This window comes from Mus musculus, chromosome 5, assembly GCF_000001635.26.
Source record: "Mus musculus strain C57BL/6J chromosome 5, GRCm38.p6 C57BL/6J".
Lineage (NCBI taxonomy): Eukaryota > Metazoa > Chordata > Mammalia > Rodentia > Muridae > Mus > Mus musculus.
In genome coordinates this window covers 107,595,721-107,611,344 of record NC_000071.6, presented here as the reverse complement: position 1 = coordinate 107,611,344, position 15,624 = coordinate 107,595,721, and the positions used below count along the sequence as shown (strand labels likewise).

The 15,624-nt window shown below is 42.4% G+C and overlaps 2 protein-coding genes across 22 annotated transcripts in view; one reads left to right on the top strand and one right to left on the bottom strand.

The window, feature by feature from the left end:
• The window catches only part of Rpap2 (RNA polymerase II associated protein 2), a 64,481-nt gene extending 50,509 nt beyond the window's left edge, over positions 1-13,972 (bottom strand). For 3 of the 14 annotated variants that reach the window (NM_144911.3, NM_001163461.2, NM_001289570.1), the window contains exons 1-6: positions 13,485-13,649; positions 12,778-12,823; positions 9,500-9,614; positions 7,721-7,819; positions 7,459-7,524; positions 4,352-4,440 (exon numbers count right to left, since the gene is read on the bottom strand). In NM_144911.3, coding sequence (NP_659160.2) covers positions 4,352-4,440; positions 7,459-7,524; positions 7,721-7,819; positions 9,500-9,614; positions 12,778-12,823; positions 13,485-13,557 — 488 coding nt within the window. In that variant the 5' untranslated portion in view covers positions 13,558-13,649. Of the gene's footprint in view, positions 1-4,351; positions 4,441-7,458; positions 7,525-7,720; positions 8,052-9,363; positions 9,390-9,485; positions 9,615-12,777; positions 12,824-13,041; positions 13,460-13,484; positions 13,666-13,750 lie in introns of those variants that run through there. The other 11 variants (NM_001359918.1, NM_001163462.2, XM_030254408.1 and 8 more) reach the window with 10 other exon arrangements.
• The window catches only part of Glmn (glomulin, FKBP associated protein), a 48,927-nt gene continuing 46,759 nt past the window's right edge, over positions 13,457-15,624 (top strand). For 2 of the 8 annotated variants that reach the window (XR_001784631.2, XM_011249410.3), the window contains exons 1-2: positions 13,704-13,801; positions 14,483-14,557. Coding sequence is in view for 4 of the 8 variants with exons in the window: in NM_001161738.1 (NP_001155210.1) it covers positions 14,519-14,557 (39 nt within the window). In the remaining 4 variants the exon portion in view is untranslated. Of the gene's footprint in view, positions 13,539-13,703; positions 14,054-14,482; positions 14,558-15,624 lie in introns of those variants that run through there. The other 6 variants (NM_001161739.1, NM_133248.2, NM_001161738.1 and 3 more) reach the window with 5 other exon arrangements.

Genomic DNA, 15,624 nt, shown 5'->3' with positions numbered 1-15,624 from the left:
GCTCTGGTTACATGATATCAACAAGAAAATGTATTTGTAGACTGAGCCTTCACAATTTCCATTAATCACGCTGACTACAATGAGAAGAATTCTGACCTCACTCAGAAGCCATCATTAGCTTATAAAATATGCTCAATTTTTGAAAGGTTGCTTAACAAAGGGAGTAGACTGACTCTATGGATCCTTTAAGCTTTTGTGATTCTCTTTCAATTCATCATGAAGAACAATGCAGATCAGGGTCTGCTAAAAAAAACCAAAAAACAAAACAAAAAAAAAAACCCAAAAAAACCCAAAACACCTTTGTTGGGCCCTTGATTAGCATGCAAAAGGCCACAAGTTCAACCCTCAGCACTGCAAGACAAATCCCTGAGAGCGCCTTCCTACACCAAACTCAGCCTGGCATTTCTTGCCTATTATGATCTGGTATTCCCATGACATACAGTAGTGCCCTCTAATGCATGAGAGACACCCCTAAGACTCCAAAGCTGATGCCTAAAATCAGGAATGGTACCAAACCTCACTATACCATGCTCTTCCTGTGTGACTAAGTGACTGGCAGGTGAACATGTGCACAGTGTGATGACTTTGGAAAAATGAATCATGCCCTGGACGAGCAAGGAGGAGCAACATGGTCTGAGACTTTTCTTGTACTATTCAGAGTGGTTTACAATTTAAAACTTAAAAATTATTTCTGGAATCTTCTACTAATATGTTCAGATTACAGTGAATGTTGGGAACTGAAAAAATAGAAGGTGAAACAACGGCAGGCGAGGGTCACTGCAGCGAGTGAGCGCAGTACCCCAACCGACTCCTCTCAGTTTTTCTTTCGTTTACAGTTTGTCATTAAGTAATGTCACGAAATTTATCTTACACACACTTAGGTTATTAACTATTGCTTCACTCATGTATTTATTCTGTTATCTCAATTACAGTTAAATTCACAGGTTGAGATTTACATGTACACATGAATATGCATGTATATGAATGTGTCCTGCCAGGCACATATATAGTGACATGAGTATACATATGTATGCATTGTCTTGCCAGTACATATACGATGACATGAATATGGATATGTGTGAATGTGTTGCCAGGTACATATACCATGACACGAATATACATGTGCATGGATGAGTCTTGTCAGGTACATATACCGTGACATGAATAAACATGTGCATGCATGCGTCTTCCCAGATACTAAGTGAATATTGCATACTCTGTAAATTAATGGCATTTGTCTAGATTAGAGGAATAAAGGGCTATTTTCTTTCATCTTTCTGCCTCCACTAAAAATGTAAGAAAGGCTAATGACCACAAACATAAAGTGACATAGATCAAGGCTTCAAGATCTTAGGAAAAGTAGATATTCTGAGCACAGAGGGGTGAGATTTAGGAAAAGATTAGTTAAGTGCCAGTAACTATGTCTGAGGAGAAGAGCTGGCAGGATAGCTTGTTTGGTAAAGCCTTCGCTTCTCCCTCTCTCTCTTTTGTTAGGACAGCGCCTCATGTCCACCAGGCTGGTCTGGAGTTGACTATACAGATAAGGATCACCTTGAGCTCTGCCTCCTCAAACCCTGCTTCTTCACATGAGTGTGGGGATTGCAGGCATGCACGATCATGTGTGGTTAGGTAAATGGTTTTGAAGTAGATATAAGGATGCTAAGTAGAGAAGATGTGTTTGTAAATCAAAGACAAGGATAACGCAAGCCCACTGGTGTTACTTAGTGGAAGTGTAACGTGCGGCATTGCTGGGATCATCTCAGTGGCAGCAGTTCTGCTGAGAGAAACAGCGAAGCACAAGACAGTGACAAGATCAAAAAGTGTGGGTTCCCATTAATGTCCCCACAAATCTTCAACCCAGAATGTCCTACCTATTAGATGCAAAAAGATAAAGATGGACCAGAGACTGAGGGAACGGCCAACCAATGACTGGCCCAACTTGAGCCCCACCCTATTGGAGAGAGCCAGCCCCTGACACTATTAATGATACTTCAGACAGGAGCCCAGCACAACTGTGTCCTGAGAAGCTTCATTCAGCAGCAGATGCAGAGACCCACAGCCAAACATCAAGCAGAGCTCAGAGAGTCTTGTGGAAGAGTAGGGAAAAAGACTGAGCAAGCCAGAGAGGTCAAGGACACAAGATCTAGCAAGTGAACTAACCTGGGCATGGGGCAAGAGACTGAAATCTAATATCAAAAATGAATTCAAGACTACCCCCCCCCCCGCCCCGTACCTTCCCCCTTCAAAAGAACTTTCTAAACTGTACTAGCAGGCCAAGTACAGAGCTAGATAAAAAGCTGGCTGACTAAACAAATATAGAAACACAGTTTTAAAGGTCAAAAATAAGATTAACAATCCCCCTGCCCCATCTCACTCTAAAAAACCACAAGGACAGACAAAATAAGAGTCACCCTATACAAACCAACCAATGTCCAAAAAGGTTATTGGCTATACCAATTAAAATAAGTCAAACTACCTTGGTGCCTATATCTGGCCCTTACAAAGGTATAAAAAGTGTGTTCTTTCTTTGTTCTGGGTCTCTCCTCCGGCCTGCGTGCTGAGAGAGGGTTCCCCAACATGTTAGATAAGTAAAATCCTCATGCATTTTGCAATGATGGAAGTCTCTGTGGTCTTTGTGTGAGTGAGGTCTTTTGACAAGCTACAACAGAAACACTAACCAAAGAGCATGATGGGCCTGGACCTAGGCCCCCTATACATTTGAAGCAGATATACAGCTTGGTCTTCCTGTGGGTCCCCTAACAATTGGAGCAGGGCTGTCTCTGACACTGTTGCCTGCCACTGGATCCCCTTCCCCTACCTGGACTGCCTGGTTGGGCCTCAGTGGGAGAGGATGTGCCTAGTCTTGCTTCAACTTGATGTTAGGGCAGGAGAGTACCCAAGGGGGCTTCCCCATCTCTGAGAAGAAGGGGAATGGATAATGGGGGCAGAGATGTGTGAGGGTGGGAGCTGGAGGAGCTGAAAGGGGGAGCTATGATCAAGATGTAAAATGAATAAACAAATTAATGAAAAAAAAAGTGTGAGCCCCCATTCACCTAGAACAATGCTGTTTTTTATTCTTCTAAAAAAGAAATCTTACAGATAGTGGTAAAATGATCAATTTAGTCTTTATTACATTCAGTTTAAGGCCAAAGATTGGTGGATAGGTTTCGAATAGGAAGGATAACAAAGGAATATGCTATCAACAGTTCTGTCATCACAGTCAATGAGCTGGTAGAATTTAGAGCGGTGACCTTAAAATACAGTCTTGCATGTTTTGCCTGTTCTGAGACAACTGCATCTCTTCACACCTAAGTCACTGGACTTAGCACCCATCTTCACTGTCTGACCACAAATAACAGGGCTTGTGCCATCTCTTTATATCCTTCAGGAAGACACTAACCTCATTATGCCTTTGTCTGAGTTTCTATACAATTTACTTTATTTATTTATTTATTTATTTATTTATTTTTAAAGATTTATTTATGTATGTGAGTACACTGTAGCTGTACAGATGGTTGTGAGCCTTCATGTGGTTGTTGGGAATTTTTAGGACCTCTGCTCGCTCCGGCCAACTCGGCTTGCTCAGTCCCTGCTCGCTCCAGCCCAAAGATTTATTTATTATTATACATAAGCACACTGTAGCTGTCTTCAGACACACCAGAAGAGGGTATCACATCTCATTACAGGTGGTTGTGAGCCACCATGTGGTTTCTGGGATTTGAACTCAGGACCTTTGGAAGAGCAGTTGGTGCTCTTACCCGCTGAGCCATCTCGCCAGCCCACAATTTACTTTAATAATGACAACAACTGTTGTTTTTGCTACTACACTCCCATACTCACTCACGATATTAATACATTTCTTCAAATTCTGCATCAGTACAATACTGCAAGTGTTTAATTATTTCCTGAGGCAAAAGCCCTATGATGACCACAAACATTTTAGCAAAAAGGTACTTTTTTTATTGGCTTTCTTTAAACTCAGGATACTGCAGTTACTGTAAGTGTGTTATCATAGCAGCAAAGTGAGTTCGGCCAGATTCGAAGAGCTAGTATTCTGAAGAAAGTTAATATTTTAATTCAAGATTGTAACATTAGCAGGATTCACCGACACTCTTGGCAAAGCAAGAGCCAGAATGATTTTGTGATTAAAAGTACATTAGAGAAAACATATTTGAATGTAAGACTTTCTATTTAAAAATCCTTAACTACTATGCTTAAGATATAACTATTTACCCACAGCTAACGTGTATAAAATGATAACAGTCTACAGACAACTACTCCCACTCCCAGCCTATGTCAAAAGCAGAAAGGTCACTTACAACCAGAATAAACAAGATATAGATTTAATTACCTCTCTTCCTCTCGAACCCATACTGGAGTTTTGGGAATCTGTGTTTCAAAAAATTTAGATGCTCTGTAACAAAAATTGCTGCAGAAAGACTGAAAAGAAAAATCTAAAGTTAATTCATTATCTTTTTATTTTGAAATATAACCTACACGCAGTGAACATGAATGTGTACATCAAAGAATAAGAGAAACCCTGAAGAATGGGCTTCTACCACACGAGATGGAGAGTAAAGGACTGCAGCTTTGATGGCGTTCATGTGCCTCTGCCAACTGCATCACCTTCCCTGTTCTCCAGAGGTAAGCATATCAGAAGTTCCTCTTCACCACTCCTTTTGGCAATTACCTACCGGGTTATATATACAGCACCTAACTGCTTATCCTATATAGCACCTACCTGCATATCTCTATGCAGAACACTCACACACCTATCCCTGTATAGCACCTATATGCATATCCCTGTAAAATAGGCAGCATTGACATTTTTGAGCTTGATTCAAGTGGGGTATGGTTGTTTGTTCTCGTTTCTACAATTCTCCCAGGTTCTCATGTATTTACTTTCACTGTGCAACATTCTGGAGCTGGGACACAGGAGGCAGACCTCTTGTGTGGCATCTGCAAGGCCCTGAGTTCCACCCCACTGCCACAGAAAGCAAATGTGTTCCACACAGTTGGTATACGGTATTCTTTACTTATGTACAACTGAACAGTTTGACGTTTTTGCTACCATGTAAATGCTGTAAGCTTTTTTTTTTTTTTTTTTTTTTTTTGAGATGGGATCTCACTTTGTACTCTGGGATGGCCCAAAACTCACAGTGTAACTCAGGTTGGCTTTGAATTTGTGAATTTGTGGCATCCTACTGCCTCAGCTAACCAAGTATTGGAATTTCAGTGTGAGCCACAACAATAACCTTAATAAAAAATGGTTTTTAAAGACTACATTTAATACTTTCACTTTTTTAATTGTCTAATTTGTATACAAGGGCATGTATGTGTATACACACGCCCGGCATGCATATGGTACATCTTTTCCACGTGGTCATGAGGACATAGTGTTGTGGCCCACCAGTACTGGTACTAGAGCAGGAATACGGACTAGCAGGGCAAGAGACATGGTGGGTTGACGTTTTTAATATTTCCCACAACAGGTGGCGCCCAACATGGCATGTGTATCTGTGTGTGCACTCATGTACACAAGCAGTACCTATGTGTCTGTGTGAGCACTCACCTCTGCGGCTGGAGGGTAACAGGGTGTGCTATTCAATTACTCATCTCCTCATGGTTTTTAGACTGGGTCTCTCTCACTGAATTCTGAGCTTCCACTTTTGGCTCAGTTGACTGGCTAGTGAGCCATCAGGGTCTGCCTGTCTCCAACCTCCAGTGCTGAGGTTGTGAACACATGGCATTAAACTCCTGAGATATCTCCTTTTAAAATACATACAAAGTTTGCTCTCTTAATCCTTTTTTTTTTTTTTCTTTTGAGACAGAGGGTTGCTGTGTAGCCCAGTGGGCTTCAAACTCTAAGTTCTTTTGCCCTGGCCTCTCGGGAGCTGGGACAGAGGCAATGCCACACACCTGTTACTCATCACTATGGTTTTTTTTTTTTTTTTTTTTTTTTTGGTTTTTTGAGACAGGGTTTCTCTGTATAGCCCTGGCTGTCCTGGAACTCACTCTGTAGACCAGGCTGACCTTGAACTCAGAAATCCGCCTGCCTCTGCCTCCCGAGTGCTGGGATTAAAGGCGTGCGCCACCACGCCCGGCCATATCACTATGTTTTAGTGTACATTCAATGACATAAGTTCACATTGTTGTACAACTCTTCAGTATATATCTTTGGAATTCTTCTCAGAGCACAAAACTGAAATAACACCCATGAAACAGTAACATTTTATTCCTACCTTCTTTGATAAGCTTCATTCTGCTATAAAAATTATTACTTTAGGAACCTTGTGTGAGTCGGTTATGCAGTCTTTGTCCTTTTGGGTTAGTTTTCTGCACTTGATGTCTTCAAAGTTCCTATAACACTTACCTTCTTTTTAAACTCAGAATATCATTCTACTCTATGCCTATATTTTATAGTTATCAATATTTTTATACATTTACCCTGGTACACATAGCTCAGCAATTTTTTCAAGGCATATAACAAAGAATATGAAGGCTTGTTCATGAAGAATGTGATACATTTTTGGGCTTGTAACTGTACTTAGCATTAGTGAGCCCTTCTAGTATGTAAGAGGCTCTGGGTTTGAACCCCAGCCTTCTTCCACTTCATGGTGTGAAACAGATTCCAAAACAGGCTCTAAAGGTGGATGTACTAGCCTTCATTCTCATCTTTGTGAGTTGTACAACGAACTCACTGTGTTTAGAGTGGCTTTTTCTCCAATTACTGAAAAGACTGAATGCGTTTTTGAATGTTCATTAACCATTTGTATTTAGTATATAAAAGTTTCCATTACGTTGCCTTCCTCTTAGACTACACTTTCTAGCTATCAACTTTTAGAAAATACAACTTTACATCTTTCTCTTGTTCATTTATAATGGACAAAATCTCTAAATTTAATATAAGAAAGTTTACCAGCTTTCCATATATGGTCTACTTTTCTGCCCAAGTTTTGAGAGAGGTCTGCCCTGCCTTTCTCAAACCTGCTTTTGCTGGGATAAGCAGTTCTCACGTTTTTTTATCAGGATGACTAACTGTGCTGCCTCTAGCTGCTCAAACCCATCCCTCCTATGACATGCAGGGTTCATATGTGTGATCAGTCTGCTCCTGGCTCATCCCTGTCACCACGGCTTACTTGTCTGCATTTATACTAGCATGTATTCATGTTTTCAAATGTTCAAATCATTTTTGAGCTAGAGAGGTAGCCCAGAGAAGCCTCAAACTTGCTGCAGGGCCGAGAATAAATCTAACCCTTGACTCTCCGGTCTCTGCCACACCCAGCTTCAAGTCTTATTAAAGCTCAAGCAAGAAATTTTCTTAGTACCTTAGCTTTTAACAGAAACAACCTGTAAATATAGCTATTTTCTAACAGACAAATTTTAAAGTAAAAAAATTAAAGTTTTGTACAATTTCATTTAAAAATTAACTGCCACTTTCAATAGCTCTGAACTTACCTTCCTTTCAGTAATATCATAGACTTTATTGGTTTTAGTAGAAATTCGATATTTCTGTTTCGGGATCTAAAGAAAAATAAAGTACAATTTACAAAAGAATTTAGTTAAGGAACACAAACTTTATGTTATATACAATTAAGTCATTTACAATTAATACTTTTGGTCAATCCAAGTTATTATTAGTTCATGACCACAGGCTTAACTTACTACTCTGTGATGTTTTGTAAGAATTAATAAATATACTTTAAAGGAAAGTACTTACAACCCCTAGCTTCTTCTGACACAAAGGATAGCCACAGAGTTTGATGATGGACCGCTCATCCACAACGTCGCTGTAGTGAGCTGGTGTGATGAACATGCCCTGGGGAGAAACAAGAGGGCATTTCCCAACAGACTGTGAGAGCTCTGGGAGCACAGGAAGGAACTGACATCAAGAAGGGTCTGACATACATACGGTAACATTGTTACTTTAAACACTTTGAAAAGATGGCTGAGCTGACATATGGTAACTACCATGGGTGGAGCCATCCCTGTGCTGTGGTCTTGGTTCTACAAGAAAGCAGGCTGAGCAAGCCAATAAGCAGCACTCCTCCATGACCTCTGTATAGGCTTCTGCCTCTTGGTTCCTGCCCTGCTTGAGTTTCTGTCCTGACTCATTTGGTGATGAGCAGCAATATGAAAGTGCAGGCAGAATAAGCCTTTTCCTATTTGGTCATGTCCAATGTCTGGGATCCACTCACAGTCTTCTGTACTCCTCCAAAGGGCTTGGGTCATTTCTCCAGCTCTGCACTCTGTAGCACATACTGCTTGCCTTCAGGCTGGCTCCACTCCACTGCTGTTGCTGTCCCATGGTAGTCTTCCCACAGTACTGGCATCTCTGAAACACTGGGGTCTTCTACTGCAACTGAGATGCACTTTCACCAATAGTCCCTCATGGCTCTCTTCCTCAACTTCTTTGCATGATCCTTTCAGTCTTGGGTTGCACCTTCACCGATGGCTTTTCCTGGCGTCGCACAGTGCCAAACCTCAGCTGTTCTTCATGATCCCTTCATGTCTTCAAAAGCAGTACCACCTGGGTGACTCTGGCTGCCAGTACAAGGTACAACCATGGTCACCTATGGAACACAGCTTCCCTGTGCTCTCAGGAAACACTTCCCAGAAGATTTTTATCTCAATAATGTTGGTCTCTTCTTGATCACTGCTAATTTCTCAGCTCCAGCTGACCAGCATCAAGTATCCCAGCAAAGCAAAGGCTTCAATTTAGTAGTTCTGAGCTCTTGTTAAATCACAGCTGGTTCTTTAGCCCCACCTAACCGGAACCACAGAATCTTAATCCAAAATAGCAAACGGCCAGAGTCTTAAAACTTCACAAGCCAGGCCTCACTGTCTGCACTGTTTTCAACATTCTTATCTTCCAAGCTCCCAAAGATCATCCACTGAGCTCTCAGCTCTCAATGGCTTTTTCTTGCCCAAAGTTCCAAAGTCCTTCCACAATCCTCCCCAAACCATGTCTGCCATAGCAAATACACCACTATGGCATCAGCTTGTCTATTTTTGTTAGTCAGGGTTATCAGTTCTGTGATGAAACACCATGGCCAAAAAGCAAACTGGGAAGAAAATGGTTTATTCTGCTTGTACTTCCACATTGTTGATCATCACCAAAGGAAGTCATGACAGGAAGTCAAGCAGGGCTGGAACTTGGAGGCAGGAGCTGATGCAGAGGCCATGGAGGAGTGCTGCTTACTGGCTTGCTTCCCCTGGCTTGCTTCCCCTGGCTTGCTCAGCCTGCTTTTTTTGTAGAACCCAGGACTAGAGCCCAGGGATGGAGCCACCCACTGTGGGCTAGGTCCTCTGCATGGAGGCGTGTCCTCAGCTGAGGCTTTTTCCTTTTCTTCTTTGACTTACCTGTTCTGTTTCCTCTGGTCCTTTGTCTGTCAAGTCAACAAACAAAATCAGCAAGTACAATACTCATATACACAAATAAATCTTTAAATATAGATATTCTATTTTAAATCTGGTAGTCTGACCATTGAACACGTACACACTCCTTCAGGAATTCTTCTGTGATGTTCTCCTCTAAGAGCTGCTCTACGATGCGCACAGCTTTCCTTTCAAACTCCACCTTCCTTTGTATAGCAGCTTCCAGTTCTGCTTGCCTGAAATTTTAATGAGAAAGTTAACCCAATTCAAGACTTCTCCTACCTTCAACACTCCGTGCTTTAAAAGCCACCTAGTGGCCTACTATTTTGCCAATAAATGAGCTTTTAACTCTCCACCTCTGATCCAATACTTTTTGGTCTTCCCAGTGTGTACATGGAAGCTGGCCACGAGGACTTACTTCTAGGCTCAGAGAACAAGGAAACACTTATAGACTCCAGTAGAGGAGGGCTGGGCAGGACATGGTGGTACATGCCACAGTTACACACTTGGGAGGAGGCAGTGGGAAGATTCAGAGTCTAAGGCAAGTGTGAACTACATAAAATGAAGTTATATTTTTAAAAAAGAGTATATATATAAATTTTATAACAAAATTTATATATATAAATTTTCCTTTTGTAGTTTTGCCATACATAGTAAAAAAAATTTTTTTTCTCTGTCACATAAGTAAACAGAATGAAGGGTGAAGAGATGATTTCTACTTTTCTTTCACTCAAAAAATTGTCAACAGCCTAGTTGTGGTAGCTCAGCTTACTAGAACAGTTATGTCTGAAAAGAAGAGCAGCATTTTCTCACCTTCATTATAAAGTCCTACTAAATAACTATCCTGATATGTGAAATGCAGTCGAGGAACCCTTGCCATAGCCACCACGGGTCCCATCAGTGCTCTGTCCCCCCCTCTCCCCCAACACACACACACACACGGAAGGCAAAAATCGAAGCTATCTCAGGAAACAGCCTCACTGAGCTGCACACCAAGAACAGACACCATGTCCAGGTCCCACAACAGGCCCAGTCAACCAGAATAGGACAGAAGCACAGAAGGGAGATTCACTGTCACGCTCAGGATACAGTGCTGTGGTGACTTACTCGCTCTTCTTCTAGGTTGGGACCTACCAGAACTACCTCTGTTGGTCACCAGGTCTTACCCTTCTCTCTCACATCTGGAACCTAGAAACTTTCATGTGTTCACGTGAAGGTAGGAACCTTCATTAACTTTTGAGACTTTAGACTCTCGTTCTTTGCCTAGAGCAATATGTCCCCTCCCAACCCCCATAACTTGGGACTCTGGTACAGATTCACCAACAATTCTTTTTTGCAAAATACATGAAAGTGAGAAGTTTGCAACCAAACACCTATTTTTATCCCATCAAGATCATTTTATTGTTACTTTAAGATACCGGGGCTAGAACCCAGGGCCTCGTACATGCTAAGCAAGCACTCTACTACTGAGCTATAACCACTAACTCCATAAAGACCACTTTTGTATCAAAGAAAGTAAAAAGATATGAACACAGATTACATTACAGGTCTTTATATTAAATACGAAAAGCTTCATGAAAAATAATTTTTCTCACTTTATGCCCATCAATAAAGGTGATGTCATGTACTAAGATTTATATACAATTTGCTGGCTCCAATTATCAAGCACACTGACTGTTTAACCATTCTCCTGACTGACAGATATCTACAGTACCTTACTATGTTCTCTGTCTGTCACAAATGATGGCAGTCAATAATGTTGTCCTGGCAGTTTTACATCAAACTGACACACACTAATGTCACTGGAGAGGAGGGAACCTTAAGAATGCCTCTATGAGAGCTCATGTCTTTAGCTGCATATATAGCAGAAGATGTCCTAGTCAGCCATCATTGGGCAAAGAGGCCCCTTGGTCTTGCAAACTTTATATTCCCCAGTACAGGGGAATGCCAGGGCCAAGAAGTGGGAGTGGGTGGGTAGGGGAGCAGGGTGGGGGGAGGGTATAGAGAACTTTCGGGATAGGATTTGAAATGTAAATAAAGAAAATATTTAATTAAAAAAAAAAAAAAGAATGCCTCTATGAGTTCTAGCTACAGGCAAGCCTAAAGAGCATTTTCTTAGTGATTGATGGGAAGGACCCAGCCCATTTGTGGATGATGTTATCCTAGGGCTTATGCTGTATGAAAGCAGGCTGAGCAAGCCATGCTCAACAAGCCCGTAAGGAGCACTCCTCCATGGTATCTGCATCGGCTCCTGCCCCAAGGTTCCTGCCCTGCGTGAGTTCCTGACCTGACTGTCCTTCCGTGATGAGCAGTGATACGGAAGTGGAAGCTCAGTTCTTGTGAGCAAAACCGACTTGTTCAACAACACATCCTAAGGGCCTAACTCAAATACAGACGATCTTGTATTTGGAAATTATCTTGCAAGAAGAGTCGGTGAGTCCTGAAGTGATGAATGTTAGTCTCTTCAGATGAGTTTTGCTCTAGCTATCTCCTCTGTGACACGAGAGGCCATGACTTTTTGGAAGCTCTAAACTGTAAAGGATGCTTTTGGTTGGTTTGTTTTTAAGTTCCTATTTAACGTTACAAAGAAGACAAAAACAAAATAAAAGAAAACAAAAAAACGGGCAGTGGTGGAGAACGGTTTTAATCCCAGCACTTGGGAGGCAGAGGCAGGCGGATTTCTGAGTTTGAGGCCAGCCTGGTCTACAGAGTGAGTTCCAGGACAGCCAGGGCTATACAGAGAAACCCTGTCTCGAAAAACCAAAGGGGGGGGGGAGGGGAAAGAAAGAAAGGAAGGAAGAAGGAAAGAAAGAAAAGAAAGAAAAAAGAAAAGAAAAACAAAACAACAACAGAACAAAAAACCCAGAAGACAAAAGGTGCCTTGAAGTGATAAAGAAAGAACCTGCTTCAGCGAGCTTGGCACATACAACAGTAATAGTGTACCTGAAGAAATGGGAAAGATTGGTTAATTCAGGAACTATGTCCCCAGAACTTTCTACAGGTGTTCATGATAGTTTCCAACAGCCTAAGCCTCCACATTGGTTTTCCTACAGCTGAAGGACAGAGCAGTCTTACGTGAGAATCGACAGTGCTTCCTGAGTCTTCAGTATTTTCTCAAGAAAGGTATGCACTATGCTTTTAAACTATTTGGGCTGGAGTATAGCTCGGTAAATTAGACAAAGAGCTTCATTAGAATGTACAAAGTCTTTAAGTTCAATTCCCAGATTGCAAGATCAGAAAACAGAACATCAAAACAAAAAAACCAAAACCAAAAAGAAAAAAGAAAAAAAAAAAAAAAAAAAAGAAAAGAAAAAAAAAAAGAAAAGAAAAAAAAAACCAAATCAGATTGAATTAATGAGATAAAAGCAAAGTGAAATGCAGATGCCCACGTGGTTCTACCTTTTAGATGCATCTCCTCGTTTCAGGGCTCGGGTCTGTTTAGTACCTACAATTGAAGAGAGAAAAGTCAAGTGCCAATGCATTTGATGTAGCAGAGTAGTCCCCAAATATCACACTGTAGGCACCATTTCCTTTTCTCTCACACATCTCATTTCCAACTTCGATGTGTACAAAAAAAGAAAAACAACCCCCCCCCCAGAAAAACAAAAACAAAAGGGGGGGCTAAACAGGAAGCAAATTCAATTGTTTCTGTAAATTAATTACATTTTACATTTTCATGACGGCAGTCTCTTCGAGGACTCTTTCTCATCGGATGCGCTTTAATCAAGTGCTTTTAAAACACTCTCTAAACTGGGTTCCTTTAGAATAAACATTGCTCAGTCTCCCAAATGTTTGTTCCCTTGCCTAAAGAGAGGAGTCTGAGACCTCAGAGACCAGATATCAAAGCAATCCAAGGTTCAAGGCAACTGACCACCACCTGCCTTGGCCACTTGTTCCCACGTACGGGTAGATCCTAAAACCCCTGTGTAAGAGTGTGGGATTCCTCCCCCGAAGGCACTAGGACAGCCTGCGTTGGGAAGCTCTGGGCCTCATCCACCCGGAGTTCTCGCTCTCCCCGGCGCAGCCTCAGAAAGAGGCCCGCGCGTGCGTGGTACTCAAACCAAGGTCTCAGGGTCCCAGCCTGGGACGGTGGCTCTTGTTCGTACCGGTAGCATCTCGGTGGGTGCTGGAAGCCCGGGTACTTGGGCCTAGAGAGCAAGGTACGGCAGAGTCAGCCATGGGGAAATGCGGTCAGAAGAGGGGGTCGGGACAGCACATCTACCTCCTCACGCTTCGCCCGGAACCGGGCTGGGGGCGGGCCCAGGGAGGGCGGGGCGAGCGGCGGAGGGGGCGGGCCCAGGGCGGGGCGGGGCGAGCGGCGGAGGGGGAGGGTCCGGTCCGGGGGCGGGGCCAGGAGTGCGGCCTGCGCTACCTGAAGTGGAGAAGGAGGAGGAGGGCAAGAGGCAGGCGCGTGGATCGGCGGGTAGGTAGACATGCTGGGTCGGGCGGATCGGGCTCGCCGAACAGGACCTGCGCCGCACGCGGCTCTCCTGCTCGGCCTCTGGAGGTGCTGGAGCCTGGACACCCTGCCCTGCAGGAGCAGGGAGAAATGGCCTCCCTTCGCCTCAGCCAGGCGCGGTAGGGTGTGATTTTCCTGTTCGCGCCTGCGGGGCAAGGACCTTCGCTGCTGGCCTCCTTTTCGTGATACTCGGTGATCTCACTGACGATTGTTTATGTGAGGAGGGAGATCCTGTGGAGAATGGGGTGGGCGGCATCGGAATCTTCAACTTCTTTGGGTGACTTAATTATGTTGGATTCCAGTTTTTGTCAATGGGACATTTAAAAAAATTACTTAATGATTAGATTTTTCATTCCAGGTCCACAATTTGGATTTTTGTTTTCCTTTTAAACAAAGGCTTTTCTAGTAGTTCTTTCTAGGGCTCTTTTTATTTTTTTACTCGTCATTCTTTAAAAATTACTTTCTTTAGGCATTATATCAGGGGCTTTTAAAAATGCTTCATTAGGCTAACACAGTAACGTTCAGTAATAGCAGTTAACCTATAAAACTTTACATTGTGTTTGTTGTCTAATAATTCAGAATGAAACGGTTTATGAAACATAATTTACATGGTATCACACAATTAACTGGGTTTTTTTGTATTAGTTCATTACAGCATCAAAATTAGGAAAATAATTAGGAATGGCTGTGGAGGAACTTCAGAGCATAATAAAAAGATGTGTAAGTACTTCTCCGAAAACACCTTTAAATATATGGGAAGGGCATAGAGTATCTTTACTTTGTGGTCACTCATGTTATTTATCTTAACTAAATTCTGCTTCTTCTTTTTTGACTTGTAAATATCAAAAAATCAGGAAAGTAGATTAGATGATAATGATGATGGTGGTGGTGACTTTCAATCCTAGTACTTTTGGGAGGCAAAGGCAGAGGGGTCTCTGATTTTGAGGCTGGCCTGGTTTACATGGTAAATTTCCAGGACAGCTTGGGCTATGGAGAGAGAGAGAGAGACCCTCGCTCACAAGGGGCATAAGGGGCTAGAGAGATGGTTCAGTGGTTAAGAGCACTTGTTCTTGCGGAGGACCTGGGTTCATTTCTCAAAACCCAGGCCCTGTTCTGGCCCACAATGGGCATCAGGCACATGCATATGTATGAAGGTAAACGTTAGTAAATTGTATTTAAAAGCATATTAAATCATGTACATGTCTGTTTATGTGTGTTGGTAGGGGGTATATATGAGTATAAGTGCCTGGCATGGAAGCCGTAGCGTTAGGACCACTCAGAGCTGGAGTTACAGGTGGTTGTGAGCCACCTGATCTGGGTGCTGGGAATTGAACTCAGGTCCTCTGCAAGGATAGTATTTGCTCTTATCTACCAAACCATTTCTCTAGTCCCAGTAGTCTTTAATTTTAAATTTCTTATTGTTTTCATAAGTTTCTCTGGTACAGTAGGTTCAAGATCACTCCTTAAGCCATACTGATTCATGCTTATAGACAGCAGTCAGGAGCTGTGACAAGAGGACCTGAAATTTCCAGGTCAGCCTAAGCCTCCTCATGAGAGCCCGTCTCAAAAGCCAAAATGAATAAAGCCAATCATTAAAATATTAGGATAATTCTAATTTTTATCTGTGTCTTAGTCAGGGTTTCTATTCCTGCACAAACATCATGACCAAGAAACAAGTTGGGGAGGAAAGGGTTTATTCGGCTTATACTTCCATACTGCAGTTAATCACCAAGGAAGTCAGGACTGGAAGTCAAGCAGGTCAGAAAGCAGGAGCTGATGCAGAAGCC